This window comes from Anarrhichthys ocellatus, unplaced genomic scaffold (genome assembly GCF_004355925.1).
Source record: "Anarrhichthys ocellatus isolate YVR2014 unplaced genomic scaffold, GSC_Weel_1.0 scaffold15, whole genome shotgun sequence".
NCBI lineage: Eukaryota > Metazoa > Chordata > Actinopteri > Perciformes > Anarhichadidae > Anarrhichthys > Anarrhichthys ocellatus.
The window spans coordinates 3,067,914-3,088,956 of NW_022280045.1; the positions used below are offsets into that span (position 1 = coordinate 3,067,914).

The following is a 21,043-nucleotide window of genomic DNA, read 5'->3' on the forward strand; positions in this document are numbered from 1 at the left end:
CAGTGGGTGAGAGTGAACCAAAACAGAAAAGTTTCGGCCCCAAAAACCGAACCAGTGAGCTGAGAGATGCTGAAACGCTCTGTAAGCTGAGGGGAACTGCAGAGTTTGCGATACAGTAATTCTCTGTGGGATCATCACCATGAACCTCTTCACATAACATGTTGACAATTGATCCATTGTCAATATAGAAATATTGATTATAGCAGCTTTAAGGTTTTGGCCTGGATCATGGAGCTTAAACTTAACACATTTGAGCTTAAATAGAAGTTTATTTTTAGAGCACTTTTCAGAAACCACATAACAAAGTGCCTCACGCAAGTCAAAACATTAAAAACCCAAATATTAAAAGCTATTTAAAGTCAAACTGAATAAATGTATATCACAAAATAAAGAAAAGGCACTCAACGCAAGGTTGACCATTCAAACGTGTAGGAAAGGGGCGCACGAGGCAAACGTTCTGTTGCTCCGCACAGCTCCTCCCCCCGGGACAGTGCCAGCATCCTCAGCAGGACCACTTGCTCGCCGTTGCCATGGTTGCAAAGGTGGAAAGGGTGGAAAGGGTGAGGCTGTATAGGCTCTGGGAACACACACACACACACACACACTCGCTGCTGCTCGCTAGGGACTCTGACTGCCGTCTGGAGATGACGCAGCTCTCACATTGCACACTGAGCATCCTGCGCTGGTGTCATGCGTCATGCTACGTCCACCGTAACGAGCGTGACCAGTTGTTTCTCCCCCCCCTCTATTCTGAAAACAGTAATTCGCCTTTGGCTCTTAGGAACATCAGCCTCTCCTGTTTCAGGAGCTTGGTTGCAGACTCATTTGTTATCGACCTGTTTTTTTTTTTTTTTTTGCTCCTCTGTTTCCAGAGGGCATCTCAACAGGTCGTCCATCCCTCACCCCAGGACCTCAACGTTCTGTTGACAAGCCATCAATCATCCCCCCCGCCACACCGCCCTTCCCCCACCACCTCCACGGACCTGTCAACAGTGCGTCAGCAGGCTGTTGCCTCGCTGGGAGGCTGTGCCTCTTCCTCTTGATGATTTACTTTGTTATTACACAAGCTGACAGTGGAGATTAGTCAGTGTTTGAATACAGAGGAGCATTATTACACCCCGATGAGACGAGGATCCTGCACAATGGTTGATGCTCAGCTTCAGTGTCTCCTGGTAGACTTTCCTCTCTGAAGATCCCCTGAAGTAACAAACATATCATCGGCTGTTATTGAGCCTCCATGCAGGCCTGTTGTTTTGAGTTTCTTTCACATTATTTATTTATTGTTTTATTTGGTAGGGACAGTGCACATTAATGAAACATTTCTGTAAATGCGCCAGAGTTAGCCAAGAGGCTATGTTTCATCCGTAGTCCCCGGGCAGATGTTACAAAGTCAACCTAAAAACAGAATATAAGATTAAATTTACAAAGCAAATATTTACGCAATTACGCAATATTTACCCTTTAAAAAGCATGCAGACACAATAAAAGAAGAGAGAATATTAATATAAGTAGAAACATCATTCAGGACGCTCTTACATTGTCAAGTACTAACAAGACATGCAACACAGAGGCTCACATAACAACACATACGAAGCCATTAAACTATAGGGCTAATTATGTTGCATTATTAGACACTTAAAAACATACATGTCAGAAACACAAAACAGTAAAGCATGCAGAGTATGTAAAATATACAAGTCAGACTAGCTAAACATGTTAACATTAACATTTGAAATCTTCGCTTTTCACTGATATTTAAACAATAGTGGTCATCTTTGTGGTCAAAAGTTAAATATTCATGCAGTTAAAAAAAATTAAATCTTATGCCTCTTGATAGCAGTCACATCATCTTCTCCTGCTTCAGGAGATCAGCTCACTCGTTTCTCCCTGTGCCCCCATGTCTCAGTTTTTGTTTGTTTGTTGTACAACTTCAGGCTATGTTTTCAACGTTTTTCTATCAATGATCAGCTTTATTAGCTGCGTGGTTAAAAAACAGCAGTGCAGCTCTTTTGGAGGAAGGAAAGGGTAAGAATTGCAGATTAAGTTTGTTCCTTTATCTGCAATTTGTTGTCATGAGAGTTTTTATCCCGTGGACTGTGTCATTTCATTGATGTTTGAAATGCAAAGCACATGCAGTAAACTATTTATAATATATATTTTTTAACAGCTTAGCCATGCACCGTTTCTGTTTTGCCACTAGAGACTGTTGTGTTCCAATCAAAGCACCAACTCTACACTGCACTGTACACATCAACGTACAGTACAGTAGGTGAGCTCAGGCTTTGGCTCTGGTTCACACAGACAAGTGTATTTGTCATCGCTGTGCTGCCAGCACCAATAAAGCCTAAAATCCTACTTTTCCACAAAAGACAAACAAACAAAAACACAAATTGCTATATTTTCCTACACAGCCGTTGTAACTAAAACCGGCCAGCTGCCACAGCTAACAGTGTCTAGACAAGATCCAAGAAGAGTAACGTAATGTCACCTCTCATATGGATTGGAAAGGTTATACGTTCACCTTGCAACATCAGCCAAATTGAGGGATTTCTGACCTGCAGACACAGACAAAGGCCTTTTTATGGCAGAGACGGCCGAGAAATCATCAGCGGCCTAATTTACCACGTTTAATTCAAGATTGTGGAAAAGGTCAAATTATCATATCGGTTGCAGAGGGTGCGAGACGGAACCAGAGAGTGCATTTCAGCTGCCAGCAGCCAATGTATCCCCTGGCAGCGATGTGTGCTGCTTTAGTGTCTTTGAGCAAGGCGCTGGATGCTCCCTTTTTACAGAGACTCATCTTCTCAGCAGCAGCGCCTCTTGTTTACAAATGGTCCTTTTTCTAATCAAAAGAGAGAATAATCCGGAGTACATCATCAATAATGAAGACAGAACTTTAAAGCCAGTGAAGGAAATGTCTGTCAGCTAGAATTAGAGCAGCAGAGCGGAGCTGCCATTTCTCCCGAGCCCTCTAACAGCCCTTCTCTGGTCTGAGACCAGGCAGCGGTAATCCGTTGTGTCACACGGGCGGACTCGCTTATCGACCACGCCATGATACAGCAGCGGCACGCCCCTGGGAGGTGAGCCGCAAGCAGACACGCGCGAAAGACACCATTGAACCGGTGCACAAACGCACAGAACGGCAAAAAGAAAGGCAGAGCTGCAAAGTCAACGCAGGGTCGTATCACAGCGGGGTAAACCCTGGAGGAGAAACGACAGCGGAAGCAACAAAGTAACTTTGGCTTTTGTACATTTGAAGCAACAGATATCTGTTCTGATGCAGTAAATGTGCTTACATTTCAAATCAAAACAACATTTTTCATCTTGCCACTCCCAGAAAGGTAGAAACAGCCGGCCTGCATCTGTCCAAAGGCCCTCCAGCATCTCTAAAGCTCACCAGGTTACATTTTATATCTCACCTGTTCATTCGTATGTATTAGCGCAGCTTGCCAGCAGCAAGTTACATCAATCACAAATGATAGAAATAAAAAAATGTAAATCTTTAAGCATTCTTCAACTCTATATACATGCTATGATCGTGGCGGGTCGAGCTCTGTACACTTGTGTTTCGTAACTCTTGTAGATGTGGTGATATCTTGTATTGGTAGCAGACGTTTGTCATGTCAGTGTTAGTATACTCCATGCACCAAACCCTGGAGCCAGAACGCCTAAATGAAAAGCAGCCCTGCTGGACGTAGTGACCTGTGTTTAAAAAGTCTAAATGCCTGCTGGGACACAGGCCCGTTGACTGTTGACTAAGCGGGCCCTCTCCTGCCTCCTGGCTTTGGTTTAGTCTTCTATTAAATAACACATGAGATCAGTTTTCATGTTGCATGCTCGCCGGACCTTTCTGTGCATTCTAGTCTTTGCGAGGAGCCGTGGGAGAGTCCCTCCAGCCATGAAGGTGGGGTTGGTAGCTTGTTACTTCTGTTAGAGGGTTCAACGCTAATGTGGCCCGTCAGAGTTGTTTGCTGCATCTTAGCTCTGAATTGAGAGTGTGTTGTGTGTCTGTGTGTGTGTGTGTGTGCGTGTATATCTGCTAACTTACATCTTGTGTACAGGCACATATATAGTAGGTCATTGAGGGGAGCTTTTTTCCCCCCTCTGTTGGGCACATTCTGTATTGCGCAGCTTATCCTCCATCATCGTCTCCAGTCAATAATTCTCTCCTGTTCCTCTAAGCCAGGAGTCAGGGGTCTTGAATGAGACCCAGACAAGAGGAAAATGATTGCTTTTCCCTGAGCCGGGGAATCGAGCGTTGACTTCTGTGAGGATGTTCAGTGTGGCGCTCACATGGAGCAGAACAGAGATTGGGGGAGATAATGATTGTTTGGTGTATAGCGGAGGTGGAGAGAAGGGTGAGAGCGCTATTGAGTAATTCCCTACTCCGGAGCTGGCAGCCTGTCAAAATCGTACCCGACAAAAAGACGAGAAAGCCGAACCGCAATGATTGATGTTCCTTCCCTCAACACATTGTCTGTTGCATCATGGGAACACAGACACTATATTGAATGTGTTGAGGAAGGCATTATGGCTCATGGGTTGAGACAAGCACACACGACTCATCAGCTTCACAGAGAATGCTACATGTCTGTCCTGTCTGACTGTCTGTCAGCTGGACTTCTTATAACTTCATATCCATGATGTTTTATTGTCGGATAGACCTTGACCTGAACACCAGTTGATTCGATTTTTGTCATAATATGCATCTGGAAATCCAATTTTTTCCCTTTTTAATTTGTGAGCAGAAATAATGTAGTTTAGTCTTTTTTTTTCCAGCTTCCACAGGCACATTTTAGGGCAAAGAGATTGTCCTAAATTTGCATTAATTAATTTATTTTTGGCCACTTGGGGGCAGCACAACAAGCTGTACTGCACCGAGTCCTGAGGGAAACATCTGGTCCTTTAGCGCAGTGCTGGGCGAGTACAGTGGGTTTTAGTGCTTTTTTGCTGCGGCTAAACCAATCATTTAGCATGTGGACTGTAAATCCAAAACGGTGAGTTGAAAGATGCAAAAAATACTCTGCGGAGCGAAGGGGAACTGCAGAGTCAGGTGTCACTGTGGGTTCGGCACTGTAAGCTGCAGCTTTTGTGTTTCACGTTAAAAAAATGAATTAGTGCTGCTTAAAGTTCTAGGAATGACTTCCGTGGTTGTAATATCATTTAGAGAAGGTTGTGGTTCCAGACATTGTGCAAGATTAAAAATTTTTTTTTCATTCATTCTAAAGTAAAATAAGCTCAACAGAAAGAGAATCCATGCTACAGTCACAAGCCTCGAGGGCACAGGTAGTATTTGCACTTGGTGACGCCGTACAGGTATTAGCTTCACAGTCTCGGTCCCTTTGACCTCTTAAGTGTTGGTGGAATTCTAGCCTGCATCAGCCCGTAGCCGTATGACCAATGCTTTTATCAATCCAGAAAGTTGGTGTTGTGGGTAAATTGCTCCTGGGAGAAAAGCAGATGGGAGATGGTATAAACAACCCTGGGTAAAAAGTGCCATAAAGTGGCAGAGCTCTCTGCGTGCGGTGTGTAATGCTGATCCCTGCTGAGCGGCAAGATGCGGCTAATGGCTCAGGTAAGTGGTTCAGTGCTGATTGTTGTGAAGGGGCCGAGGGCTTTGGCTGCACCGCCCCCTCACCCCACCCCCTATGCTCTCCTCCTCTGGGGTTGTGTTTCAGGGATTAGTGCGGACGTGGACGGCTGTCCGACACCTTGCTCTGCCTGATTCTCCCTCAAAGCTCTGACGTGATGTCCTCTGGCGTGATGGCGGTGTCAAGTTCTCGTTGGGGGTCTCTTCCCCCGATGATGCGGTCTTTCCCTGAGAAAGCTGGGCAGTGTTTCAGTTCGAGAAAGTCCATGCCAACATCCACAGCCACACACACACACACACGCACACACACACACCCACGTGGGCACTCTCTCCAACGTAATGTGTGGAAGTTAGTGCTGAGATGCTGACTATGGAATAATTCTCACTGAGAGCTGAGGTGTGCCCCGTTTATGACCAGCTCATTATTCACTTCTCCCTCTCTGTGTGTACATCACTCCTCCTTCGCCCTTTCCGTATGCGGCCACTCCGTCACAATGAAATCACGCAAGTTGTCCCGGGTGGAGAGACTGTGGAAGGTGAGTGTGTTAATTCTTTTCAGGTACACGTGTAACCCGTGTTTGCCTTTATTTAATGTTTGCCATGCGGAGCATTTTAGGGGCTTTCTACTTTCTAATTATGCTTCTAATCGGTCTGTTGTTGAGCACTCGATGGGCATTTTTTGAAAGTAATTACAGGCTGTTTCTATGCATGAGTTAGTGTCAGAGTTGTTCATTTTATATATTTATTTTTCAAACAGTCTGATGATATAATGAGAACTTCAGATGACAGCCCGTGTTGTAAGTTGTTAGAATTTGATGCAAAATCACAGCTATTATATCTAAAAATGTATCAGCTGGTAAATTTAAACACCAGGCTCTCAGGGGACGCGCTGATGGGCAACTTGGTGTTGTAAAGTTATGTTAAATACTACTAGAAATATCAAGTATTATGGGGAGAAATAGATTTGTGACTGATTCAGTCACTGCTTTTTACCATATCTGCATCCCTACTTTTTTTCGTGAATGTCTTACTCGACTGCTGCAGTGAGACTTAAAAACTAAACCCAGACACACAGGATCCAGCATAGAAATACCTTAATGCACTTCCCCTACAGTCATTAATTGTGGTTAAGCAAAGGCTGCACTGTACATGCACAGAGTGCTTCCTCAGTCCCCGTCGTGCATTATCAGCTTTTTCACTGTGATACATATTTAATATTCACCACTAGACAAAGTTGGACCTCGACAGCACAAACGTTTGGTAAGAATCGACGATGGGAAGAGGTCAGTATGTTGATGTTTCTAATGACAATAAACTTTTCTCCCAAATTTAGTTGAATCTTAATGCAACAGTTTATTTAAAAAAAACTTGTCGCAAGCTTTGCCTTAGTACACTGGATCTAGTTTCTGCATACACCTCAAATTTGAAATGGAAAATAGAATTATTTCGCCCGAAGGCACTTTTTGTTTTACTTGCTTGTGTAAATTCAGGGCTTCCTGGTTGCCAAGGGGTTTAAGAAACTGACAGCAAACACAATGTTCCCAATTTGAGTCCTGCGAGCAATGTCCGTCTCTTTCTCTCCTCGTGTGCTGTCACCTCTATACTGTCTTCTCTCTCTAATGAAGGGCAAACAGTGTCCCACAAAGAATACTTGAGGCCGAATCATTAGGTTGCACACCACATGGGCGCAGATCCCCGGCTGGCCGGAACCTTTTCCTGCTTGTTATTCTCCTACTCATTTCCCCCACTCTTCTTGTAAAGTCTGAAAGTATTATTGATGACTCATCTTGACATCAAATGGGATTTGGGGTGTGTAATCAACCCGTCTATCATATAAAATGCGCTACATGCGTTAAGCCAAGGCACCTTTTTTTTAAAACTAAACCCCACCCACTGCCGTTTCACTGTGACTTTAATAAAACTAAAATGTGTGATTCACTCAGCAGTACTATCTCATTAGAGATACTACGACATATATCTTGGTGTTGGTAGACAGATGTTTCACTTGATGCTATCAGCGACACACAGGGAGCAGGAGGCAACAATGAGACGCTGTCTGGCTTTGATAGAGTCAGGCTACAGCTTAGCAGCTGATACTGATCTAGCTGGGTATCCTGGGGTTTTGTCCTTGTGGCTGCCTTGATGCCTGAAATATGTATTAGTTTTGACACGATACGAGTTTGACACGAGCATTTCAAAACTGCATCCAAATCCCCTGAGAGGCTGAGCTCTGGCAGAGAGCTGCTGGTGTACAAGCTGTCACAATGTCTATGTTTTCTGTGTCTCAAGTACATATTGCTGATTATATCACCAATACTGCTACTACAACTACTACTACTGCTAATACTAATATGGACACTTTGGGAATCAACTGACTTTTTCTCTAGTGCTGCCATGAGATTGATGATGTTGCTTTTGCATGGAATAGCTTGAAGTTTGGTACACACATGTACAGCTTAGAATGAATTTTAATGACTTGGGTGATCCTTAAAAATATAATCTATACTCAATACTACATATCAATATTACGTTTTATGAGAAAATAAGTGCAAAACTTATAACATACCATCGAACACAAAACCATCGGCCTCAGCTGTACTTTGTGATTTGTGCTGATTGGCAAATGTCAGCATGCTAACATGCTAACATAAGGTGGTTATGGTAGTGAACATTGCAGCTAATTATCAATATTTTAGCATTGCCATTGTGGCAATGGTTCCAACATTTGAATGATCAAGGTAAAGGGTTGTTCCTTTCAAATTATTTTCTCACCATAAGTGCTGTCTGGCTATGAAGATAGTTTTTAGTTTTATTTGGTCAGGTTTTGAGATATCTTTCTCTGGTTTCTACCCTACATTCACCCCAATACAATGGAAATGAATGTAATTTTGTTTGGAATTCCCGCTTTTATTTGAATTGAAAAATGACAACCTTCATTTTGTATTATCCAAAGCTGTAGCACCACAAACTAAACTTCTTTTTCCGCCATAGAACTGAGGTAGGGGCAGAAACCTCATGAGACGAACATCTCAAAGCCTGGCAAAATGAGATAACGTCCTTTCAACCAAAGTCGATGAAGGTTTAAATTACAATAATATCCCTAGAATAGCTTTGTGCCTGTTTTGGGTGGGCAGCGTCTTGGATTTCTTTATCTCCTTGTGCGCAAGACAAAGAAACAGGTTTGTGTGTGTGTGTGTGTGTGTGTGTGTGTGTGTTTGTGTGTGTGTTTGTGCGCCTCTCATTTGGGTCTGAAGTAGTGATAGAGAGAATAATTAAACATAAACTAGATTGCATTTTTTTTTCTTCTGTTATTTGGGTCCTTGGAGAGGCGGAGTAGCGAGATGATGAAAACCTTTTCAAACCCACGGTGAACGGGCAACGATGGAGCAATATTCATTCAGATGCTACTAATTTGCTTTTAATCAATCCCCTCTGTGACTCAACTACTCCATTCTTAATAAGAGTAGAACAGCACTGATATATTAATTATCTTTTCCTTGTGATTCATTATCACGTCCTTTTGGCCCACTGAAATCTATTTTTTTATTTTACACCTGTGACTTTTGTTTCTTTGATGATTTGTAACTCCCTGATCTGAATATACAGCACACGCTGCTGCTAATTCCTTGTTTATTGCCCTTGTGGCTGAGCTTTGTCTCCGACAAATTTCCATAACAACTCGCCGAAATGCATAACTCTAAACTTTGTTCTTCTTTTCATTTTACGACCCTCTTGCAAGCCATTGATGAGCACACATAAAGTTCATGAGGCTCGTAAGTCTGTTTTACGAGAACTAAATCAGCAGATGGGTTAATGCGCTGTAAATGCACGCTGACTCACCCCGCTCGTCTCCTAAAGAAATAAATGCTCATGTGACATACTTAATGAGCAACTTTACCGTTTCCTTGTTGACATCATTTCCTCGCTGTTGTGTTTTATTATCTGAGTCATATCCGTGCAGTGGAGCTGTGCTCAACATCTGCTTGCTTAATTTCTTTTTGACCACAGTTGCGTGAAGGTGCCTTTGGGTGTTTTCTTCAAAAGACACTTTGATAGGATGAACTCATGAGAGACGCACGGGAAGTGGGAGACATCTCGAGTTTGGCAGTTCAACTTTTGAACTGAAAATATTTGCATATTCACATAGACGTACAAAAGGAGTACAAAATTATGATTCAAGTCAAAGTATTTCTCTATGTCTTCAAAACATTTCTGTAGGGGATCTTGAAGGCTAATTCAAAACGAGCAAGGCATGATTTGTGAAATCAGTGGACAGGTGTTGCCGCGTAATCATTAAGTGCTCTAAAACTCTATGGATCATCCTTTGTTAGGGATATAAACACGGTCAACCCTAATAAAACAGAAGATAATTCAAGTATATCAAGAGTTAGTTAAAGATGAACATTAGGGACAGTTACTGTCATGGCTGCAGGCCTTTTTCTCAGACGTCTCGGTGGACCTCTCTCTCTTCCGAGCCCCAAAAAGCTGTTGTCATCTAAGCATTGAGACTCTTTTAAATCTTTTCTGTCTCCTAGCTTTTTGAGCAGAATGCATTATCCTGGAAACGTTGCGGTCTACACTGTGTGCAGTGTCTGGTTTTGTGGTCACAAAGTTATAAATGTGAGGAGATTTTGCAGCCTTGAGGTGGAGGAGGTTATATGTTCATGGCAAACTATTGTAACACGAATAATAAATGAAGGCTTGTTTGGACATCCTATAAATGGACTCATGAGACCTATTGTGGAGGCCAAACTGGAACTACATTATGAGCCTCCGATACTGGCAACCTTAACACTGTAATACTGTTTCTCCTCAGTTATTTTCTTTTTCTATGAAAAGTCCCAGTTTGGTCCCCAAGGATGTCGTTTTGGTCAGAAAATGAAAATTAGTTTCTGTTTGAGTTTCATCGCTGCTCTGTGGCGTGTTGTGCAGTCGAGATAATCTTTTTCCTCAGGAGAGAATTTGTGAGTACAGGTAGTGGGTAGCTACTGGGATGTTCCTTTTTTTCGGGTTCACAGGAGCGAATATTTTGGGCTGCGATGTACGACATACACCTTATGGGGCACACAGCGACACAGTAGACTGTAGAGCATAATAAAATGACTGTCATGAGCCTGAGTCAGTCAGAGGAGGCAATGTGAAACTGCCATAATGTAAAGTGAATAACGAAGCTGGAAAAAGACACAACATAAAATAAACCAATTTCATCCTCTGTGGTCTCATTTCCGTGCAGATATTATACAAGGCTGTTTGAATAATGAAGAATATACTGTGCAATGGGTCTCTTTAAAATGCGGCTCAAATACTGATTGAATGAATGTACAGTTTTCTATTCAGCAATCATGACAGGAAATAAGATGTGATTCCCTCGATTACGTCAAATAGGATTTAGTGGAAAAGTCAGCATAGACAATTGTAAAAAAAAAGGTTGCATCCGAAATTCCATCCATATAATTATAAGTTTGTACATTTTTATGCCTCTGAGCCGGCGACAGCCATGGCCAGAAGAATTGCTAATGATGATGCGGTGATATTGTGGAAAGACATGGATGTAAACAACAACATGACTGGTTGGCAGAGGCATACACCCGTGAGACGGTTATTGTAGTTTACTTTAAGAATGTATTCCAAAACAACAACACAGGCTTTAGCATCATTACGTAACGATAACCAACTAGTTCTGTTGTTAATACTTAACAAGCAAGTATGACCAGTGCAGCCTTCCTAGAAAAACTGTTAAGTATTGATGGGGGTCAAGGAGTGAGATTCAGAGGCTCGGGAATGATGTAAAAGTAAATGTCATTTTTTATAGCGTGTGTGCGTCTGTGTGTCCAAACATTTCCAGACAAGACAATGGTAGATTAATTGCTTCCCCCTGAAAGTCCTCTCTTGGTAAAAGACCAATAATGAGTCTGATTAAAAACTTGTGCACTTGTTAATCACCCCTCTGTAACATCCAGACAGTGAAAAAACTACCTCTGCCTGCAGTCTGAAAACTTCTCTGCCTTTTGTCACTCATGTAGGCGTGTGTTTTCTCTGGGCCGGATTGATGTCGTTGAAGTGTACAGCAATGATCTGTGATGAACTCTGAAGCACGGCCCACAAGCCGGCACTGTCCTTAACCTGAGATTTATGGCCGCGGCTCGGCAGACGAGGAGTGGCGATGCAAATAGCAGTATTTACACTCGGTGAATGCAAGCGCTGCGGCTAATCTGACAGCTGAGGGAACCACGGCGGGCCAGAGGGCGAAAGGGATGTGACTGATGATTGAGTTGGCCGGGCTGACAGCAGGCGGCACGGCCGAGTGGAAACAGCTTGTTCCTAAATCAGCAGCCATCGTTGATTGATAGGATTTTATTGCCATTGTGCATGAGAACAATTTAAAATGACAGTGTTCTATTTTCATTTATTTTCATTGCATTTGAGTGGTCCACACACAAAAAGTCTCCCCAACACACACTCTAGAGTGCATACTTCCCCGACAGAACATTTTGAAAGTCAAACAGCAAGCACAGTTTAATGATACAGCAAACAGTCATCTCAGTTATGGTGTGCATACAACTGAAGTGCAACTGGTGTATCTGTTTATAGCGCAACCAAACAAACACATGTTTTAATATAGAAGTCAGTCAACCATAATTGCAACCGGGATCTGGGTTCAAGCTGCACATGCTGCAGGTGTTACCTTGCTGAGGAGTTGTAGATGTGCAGCTGTGGCTCTCCATCTAACAGCTGTCTTCTTGTTCCATCACTCCCTGCAATCTTTTTGCTGAAATAATGACCTTCGTATAATTTTGTAGCTTCAACTTTGATTGACAATTGCAGGTGACGCTGTCTGCAGGGACGTGCGTTGCTTGTTCTGTGGCTCCTTTACAATAAAAAAATCACTCCATGTTCAGGGATTAGGGAATGGTGGTAGGGCTGGGCGACATGGAGAAAATTTTTGACCAAATATCCCTATATCAATATTGCAAGGATAAGGGTTGACCATTGGTGCTTTCACAACATATTTATACAATACAATTTCTGATAAATAATCATCAGCCCTGAATTACCAATAAAAACTAACTCATAGAGAGATAATCACTGAATATAAAGACATTGGTTGGCTATGGCAGAAATAAATGGCACAGAAAACCGGGTTAGATTTCATTAAAATGTTTAGGGTTGTAACTCTAAACTGCTGGACTATATTCACTCCTTTTTATTTGCATTCCAACCCAACATGGTTTAATGCTGATTCAGAGCCACACTGCCAGTAATGAAACAATGGTGAGGAAATAGTGAACACTATATTCATTAATGGCCTAAAATTTGTTAAAATTAAAAATACTGCAATAACCCCAAAATAATACTATACGCACCATGTTGGTGTTTTTTTTATGTAGCTGCTAAAAATCCAAATTCCCAAACAAAATGCAGATGAAATGCCCTCCGTGTCCTCAATAACTCTGCTGAGAGATGTTCTCTGCCAAGTATAAAATACACTAAATACTAAAAGGGAGAAGGTTACATTTTCACATGCTGACTGTCGGCACATGATATTGAACATTACAAATCAAAGCCCGAAGCGTGGGTTGCTGAAACACCACTGCAAAAGCAAAAAACCACACACAGTTTAGACTAAATGTGAAAATTATACTGTTTGCAAAGGTGCACTGCGTTAGATTGCACAGGTATTATGATATTACATTATGTTCATCGCCGTTACGATGATATGCTGTCTGCACGTTATGGCAAAAAAAAGAAAAGCCTCAGGGATGCATTAATACAAAAACATATTGGATGATGATGTGCTGCCTGGCATTGTTGGTTTTAAGGGGCTGTGGCTGTGTGAGGCTTTCTGCTCTGCTGTTAGGGCTGATAATGATCGGTTATCAAACAAAACTGTACCGGCCTTTGTTAGGCGCCCTCATTTCTCTCTCGCCCTTTTCTCTCTTTGACTTCAGTCTGAACTGACCGATGGCCACGACTGCAGGCAGCGCTGGTCAGGGATTCACACATTTAGATTCTCTTTCCACAATCTCCTTCATAAGAAAAGGTTTTTCTGCCATGAATCAGGAAAAGATTTGCATTTTTAGTAACTGCACGGCCCCCACCAACTTACAAGTTAATGTCTTCATAATAATCTCTAATTTGTGTCGATGTTTTTTTGTAATAAAATAAACACAAGCCTCGGAGTGGAAACGATTAAACGAGGAATTGTCCTGCGAGAAATCTGCTGAATATTCATTTCTTTACCAACATAAAGATGTCAGACAACAAGTGATCACTGGGGGGAGCTAGCATGCAGTGGAAGACTATCCCATTGTTTATTGACAGATAAATAAATGATTGTTTGTTGGTCCCCCAGACAGAAAGGGGGAAAAAAAAGACGCTGTCAATAACTTCAACAGCCCTGCACATTCCTTGCTTGGTGGAAAGTGCTTGTTTAAGGGCTTTGGATTTATTTGACAGGGCTGCCTCGAGATGTTGTCTCAGGCAGCACATAAACCACTCGATGATAGAACTGAATACAAATGAAAATGATGTCAATTAGCTGATAAAAATGTGGTTCAAAAAAGCTCTGAAGGCTCGCTCTGACCCCTCATGGTTGCATTATCTTTTACTTCTCCAATTAAGCCTGCTTGTGTGTTATTTATTTTTCTTCATTTCGTTGTTGCCTGGAACCTACGAGTAATGGGTTGTGATGATCAGTGGTGGTGCCCCTCATTGTGTTTGGGTTTCGTCTCTTGTTTATTGGAGCTTGGCAGGTCCCTCTGCTCCCCACATTTGTTGTTTTTGTCTAATGCGGTGTGTTTATCTTGTTAAATGTCCGGCTGCCTTTCACCTCTCTTAAAACGTTGTTGTTTTTGTGCGGCTAATTTTCAGGTGCTCGCATCCCCTGACATCGGGTTGAGTTTAATCTGTCAGTGAGCGACTCATGAGTGAAGTCTTATAAATAGGGAGAGTAGAGCGACTGTCACACATTCGAGGATTAAACTGTAATCTTGAATTGTGAAATTAATTTCATTTGTAAACAATTTTTTCTCATTTATTGGGATATCTATGCAGAACAGACCCAATTACATCTGCTTTTATACCCCAGCTAGATTCATTTGAATGTATTTGGGTGAAAAGGAAACCAGACTCTCTGCTCATGTGTCGGTGGAGCTGTCCACAGCAGTGGTGCTGAAATCATTGTTGGCACTGAGCTGGTCGTGCAGCTCCCTGAGGCCAAGTGTGGAGCTGCGCAGTGACAACAGTGCCAAATGGGTTGGTACGCTGTCTGGCCTTTTTAAAGTCCATTGTCAGAATTGCCCTGCCGCAGAAATGTGTTTCCCTCTACATTTATTGCTTGAATTTCTTTCTATTCTATATTTCCTCATTTTTTTCCCTTTTATCCTGCTCAGAGGCACCATAGAATTAGGCCAATCACGACTTATTGTGGTAATATAATATGCTTCCCATTAACTTACCTATAATCTTTATTTGCGGTATTGTTACTTATTATTGTGATTGTGCTTATCCATGGGCGTGCACTCTATTATATAACAATTAATGATGCATAAATTTGACTTTTTCTCTCTGGTACAGATTCCGATACCTCAGCGCAGGGAATCCAAGTATTCTAAGAGGGAGATGACATGAGGAGAGAGATCATTGTGCCGTTATAAACTGAGAAAGGGTCCCCCAGTCACCGAATATATGTAACTGGCAGCGGAAAATATAGATTATTTTAATGACATTGAGGAAGAAACTGTATTCAATCTAGATCACATAATCAACCTTGCAGAATGGATTGGTGCGGCCGTACTTACACGGCAATCCGTAGGCATCTCTGTACGTCCCAAATATGAAGAGAAATATTATGTTTTTCTTATAATATGCAAATTGAGCACGTCATTTACTTTGTAAATGGTGCCAAGTACACTTTATACCCTAACAGTGAGAGCACAGATTTTGGTCTAAAGAGATCTGTCCACAAACAAAAGGAACAAAATCCCCCAAAATGTAATCATAATGAAATTAACGTTTTCCCTACTTGGGCTGATAAAAATGTACTATACTTTTGCCTAATCTGACTAAATGATCTGGCAGCACTTCATGTCTTCATGTTCATTATTTCATAATGAACAAAAGTGTGATCTCAGAATAAGCTTGCACAGATGAATTTCCTGGAGCAATCAAAAATATTTCATGATTTACTGTAACATTTATGATAAGCATCATTTGGGATTTAAGATAAAAAAATGGATGATTTTACTCTGAAGTTTAGACATTGCTCTGTTTATTCTTGTGAAAACAACAAACCCCTTAAGATGATAGTGAAGGCACTGCCACCCATTACAACCAAGACATTGTACTGATGCCAAACACAATCTCCCCTCTGCCGTCGACGCACGTTTCCCTCCGTCTTATCTCAGAGCGTTCAGCTCCTTTCCCTCCAACAGATGACTGGTTCAAAAAGCCAGGAGCTCCGCAGAGGCTGCTCATGGCTTCTGAGGAAAAGCTCTCTTCAGAACCAGAGGGCTACGCACGTGTATATGCGTGCATATATGCGTGTGTGCGTGTGTGCGAGCAACACAAATAAGGCAGGCAAGCTGTGCTAACAATAATGTGGATCGTGTGTGTGCACAGAGATGTGACACACGGTGAGAGAGTTACAGCACAAACAATGTTTTGTTGGGAACGGAAACTATTTCTGCTCTATGTGGGAGGACGGTAGCACTGCTTCTCAAGAGCCAGCCCAGCAGCAACCCTTTGTTTTATTGGCAGACAATACAGCAGTATTGGCTTAGAATATAGCGGAGTTAGTGTGATTTGTATTAGTATATATGCAAATCCTAAACTGCAATGCACAGAACACGGTCAGTCACGAATGTATACTGTATATGTATATTTAACCAAGATAAGACTGCAGAGAAGACTTTTGCACTATTGGAGCTCCAAACTTTTGCTAATGAAGGAAGTTGTTGCTTCTTTTTGTCCCCATTTTTGTATAGTTTCACGATGCTCTAAATTACACATTTTTGAAGATATTGAAGAACAAATGATTGTTTCCAATCTGACATGTTTTACTTCTTTTATTTTGATGTTGAAAAATGATGTCTGATCCTCCCGTCGTTGATTGCCCATGCATGCACATGTGCGCCTCAGTCCTATCCATAACTTCAATAAATTCATGACTAAACGCGGCACGCTGTAGGCGGGAGTTTTGGGAGCGGCGGGTGATGACACTGCCACTCCGAAAGGCAAGCCGAACCTCCCACATCGCAGCCGTCCACAGTTTCCTGCACATCAGCTGAACCCTGCGCTGTCTGCACCCACGGTCTCTGACATTATTCTAACAAATCACTTGATATCCTTGAACACTTGGTACGTCTCTCTCTCTCTCTCTCTCTCTCTCTCTCTCTCTCTCTCTCTCTCTTGGTCTGCGTCTCTCTCTCCGCTTCATTATTCTGCACCTGTCAACGGCGGACGCCGGGCGCGCGTTCCTCTTCTTCTTCTTCTTCTTCCCTCCTTCCCCTCTTTATTCGCCGTCATGACTTCTGGAAAAGACGCGAACGGGCCGGTGAAAGCGGCTCAGCAGCAGGACCAGGTAGGACTTCACACGAGCTGTTCACTTCTGTTCTCACATAATTAGCTGTTGGCGTTTTCCTCTCTTAACAAGCGCGCGCGCGTGTGTAGAAGCAGCGTTGAAAACAGCTGATTTTAATCGGACAACCAAAATATTCGATATGTATGCTGTTTTCTGGCTAGGTTGGTGTTATGCACCGACTTCCAAACTTCTTCCTAAATATTTAATGAACTCATATTTGTAACCTCAGCACACAGGCGTAGCATCTACACCACGCTGACCTGTGCGGGGTCCTGTTTTCATGAGTAATTGTACTTTGTGACAACGTCTCCTGGTCTTCTCATACACAAGGTTTAGTTTTTGTTTGGTTTCAGGAACAAAATCTTTTTTTGTTTTGTTTCTGCACCAAAGTTTGCACGTGCGTTAGACAGGTGCGTGTTAAATTGAGTTTAAATTGAGTTTTGTATGAGGCCCCATAGGCAACACTGCGAAGTGATGCAATGGCACAATCCACTTCATGGGTTTACATAACTGAGCTCCCGCCATTTAATTTAGTTTGAAAGGTGCTTCACAGAGATAAACTCATGTTTGCTCGCAGTGAAGTCGAAACATCTTGACCGTGACTCTATAGTTGCAACAGCTGTTGATTATTAAGTATTTGTCTATATGGTAGCCTATATGTTTTCGTCCCTGAATATGTGAGATTTAAAAAAAAAAAGGTCCGTTTCATCAGTTGAGGTGAAGGTTCTCTCCATTATACACAATTGCTGCATGGGCAGGATATATTTAGTGATACTCCCTTCGAGTGAATTTGAAGAACCTCAACAGCGTTTGACTGTTTCTTGTTTACTTGTGCACCTTCTCAACAGCGTGGGGATATCTCTCTCGTGTCTATGCGGACAGCAACTTTTGAATATTTTACGCGTAAAGTGTTTTGTTTTTCAACGTCCTGTTCATACATTTATGAAAGTGGTGGTGCAGTCGACTGCAGCACAGCAGATCCTCAACCATGTTTAGATCAGAAAGAAGGGAGCATGGGCATCTATCTCATGATGGTTGAGAGGAAACTCTGATGTGAGACTTGGAGAAGACAGCTCACAGAGAGTGAAATGCACATATATGCTCATCTGCACATGTCACAATGCACGGTTACATTATGCACGTGCAGCAATCATTTCACCTTTGATAATGAAACAGAAAGATGCATCTTTATTCGCTCCGGCCTCGACTTATTGTCTTCTTTTTCAGAGTGCACAGTTTGTACAAGTAACACAATTTCCTGTTGAACGGGGAGCTCGGTAAAACTATATACCCCCCCGCCGTCGCTGACGCCGTGACCTTGCTCGAGTAATATCAGTTTCAAATGCAAATGCTAGCCTGCGCTGCGCGTCTACTCTCTAATGAGAGAGATGAGAATATCAGAACACAGGAAGCGACCGCGCCGAGCCCAAGAAGCGCATCTGAGATTTGAACTCCAGCCACTCTGGACTGCAACGTCGCTGCTGCTGTCTAGTGGAGGTTTTAATGCAGTTGGCCAACGTGTTGTGGGCACCATGGGCTCTTTATCCATCTTGAATCTGAGAGTGATACGTGAATGAATTCAAGCTTATCTTATCTTCTCCCTTTGAAAATGCTGAGCTGCCTTTTTATTATGGCAGTCATTACTGGCTCAGCAAGTGCACCTCCATATTGTTTATCTGATACGGCATCGCTGTCCGTCTCTTTTGTTGAGCACCCCCGCAAACAGCCCCCTCACGCTGTTGCCGATCATGATGCTGTAAAGGCGGACCGGAATTGCCACCACAGTGTTGCTGTCTCTGTCTGTTGTTAATATCCATTAACATACGCGCTGCTTTTGAACTCCAGGTCATTGTCTTGTTCAAGGCAGCATCCCACTTGCACAGTATCTATTTCCAGCAGACGAGCCGTCATTTAAAACGCACGCACCCATCCACACTGCGGGATCAAAGGTGACTCATGCAGTGTAAGACCTCTTACATAATTGATGAGATGGGTCGACTCTGCTGTGATTAAATTCAATTTGAATGTTTTCGTGAATTTTTTTCAACTCCCTCCCCATCTGAAACTTTCATCCTTCTAAATGCATTTGGTCTGCCCGTAATTATTCGGAAAGGATAATGGGTCTCTTATCTTTCTTTCAACTCAAAAATTGGTTTAATTTTCATGGACATTTTTAGGGAAAAATAACGTTTGAAAAGGAAGAGAGAGAAAAAAGAAACGGCAGTGAGGGTTACTTCCAGCTGATCCATTCTTGAGTGATTCAACTTCAGTCGCGTTGTTGTGCGCTGCAGTTCTTCTGATGATTGAAATATATTGTGCCAGTTTTGTCCAGAGGCTGGCGGTAATTCAGATCCCCTGAGAAAACCCTTATTTTCCTCGGTCGTGCCTTTGTTTTCCCGTCGATAGATTCAGCAGGCATTAATGCAGCATTTCTCATCTCCCTCCCAGTTTCACACTCTCAGTACGACATGTTATTAATTCTTACAAAGACCAATGCAAAGCCCCACGAAGCCCAGAAAGTATCTACTGATATTGCCAAGTTTGGTCTCTTTTGTCTCTTTCACATTTCCTATTTGTATGGATCTTTTCCCGCAGATTCTTACTTCTAATATCTGAAGCATGAGCTCAAATATTTATTTATTCTTCAACATTTATTCTTGTTGCGGATTCTTTTAAACAATTATCTTCAGGAAGAGTTGCCCAGAAAGTCGAAACGCTTTCAATTATGGCAACCCTTTGAGTCTGTCCATAGTTACTTTTTTAGCTTATGCACTAAACCACTTTATGGTTTCCTATGTTGGTATATAAGGCTGGACTGGCCATCCACTGGGCACATTCCCGGTGGTCTAATTACCTTTTGGCCGATACAATTGTCTATTTTTTATTTGTCTGACCGGCACATTAAACGGTAGGCCCATTGTTTCTTTTCTGAATTGTCATTAATTGCTATTTACAGACTGTAAGGGCTAAAATGCACTAGAAGCCAATTTTATTTACAATAATTCACTACATGTTAACTATCATGTATTCAAACTTGCATTCATTAAATTGCAATAATAAAGATTATGCGTCCGTGCGTACATGTCACCTCTCGGGCTGCAAATTAAGACAATATTCAAGAAAACAGTCATTTTGGAACTTCAAGCTTCTCAAACTTGCTTCTGTTTTGGAAGAAAGACTCTTTGAATTTAAACTCTTCATCCGTCACCGTCACCTGCTGCTAAATGTTGGAGGAAAGCTGTGCTGCACTAAAGGTGCAACAGGCTTTGGCATTTTGTTCTCATGACACAGTAGGAAATGACAGAGCGGTGTTATAATTGAATTATTTTGCATAGTGCTTCGTCATCACATAACCAGTTGTTTTTGCTGGCTCTCTGCTGTAGATGCTGAATGTTCCCCTTCCATTCTGGAAAAGAGACTGTTTTTAATGTCAAGCAGAGGATGTGTTTAGCAGCCTGCTTATAGGCATGTTAGCATTGTCATCGTGTGAGCATGTTAGCATGCTGATATAATTTACCACAAAGCACTGCTGGTGCTAAGTACATCCTCACAGAGCCACTGGCTGGGCTGTAGACTCTTGGTCTTTGGCGCCACTCTTCAGTTTGCTGTTACTGTATGTTGTACTGTACGTTGCAGTCTGTCCTGTTTGTTTCTATAGATTTTCTAGGTTTGTACATGTTAATATGTCCACTTAATTGCACAATATGTTCCTGTTTTAATTCATATAAAAAGACATCCAGGTACACTTGAGAGATAGCCAGGTCCCACAAGTTTCCAAGCCAAATGAGTACATGAGTACTAGATGAGTACACACATATAGAGGAGTACATACACACACACACACACACACACACACACACACACACACACAC

General features: G+C 42.2%; 1 protein-coding gene across 3 annotated transcripts in view; it reads left to right on the forward strand.

Moving 5' to 3' along the window:
- Positions 1-21,043, forward strand: part of LOC116387421 (dipeptidyl aminopeptidase-like protein 6) — a 72,086-nt gene that overhangs the window by 19,868 nt on the left and 31,175 nt on the right. Inside the window, exon 1 of one of the 3 annotated variants that reach the window (XM_031854476.1) lies at positions 953-17,171. The exons of the other annotated variants lie outside the window; for them this stretch is intronic. Coding sequence (XP_031710336.1) covers positions 17,115-17,171 — 57 coding nt within the window. The 5' untranslated portion in view covers positions 953-17,114. Of the gene's footprint in view, positions 1-952; positions 17,172-21,043 lie in introns of those variants that run through there. 3 annotated transcript variants of the gene reach the window in all.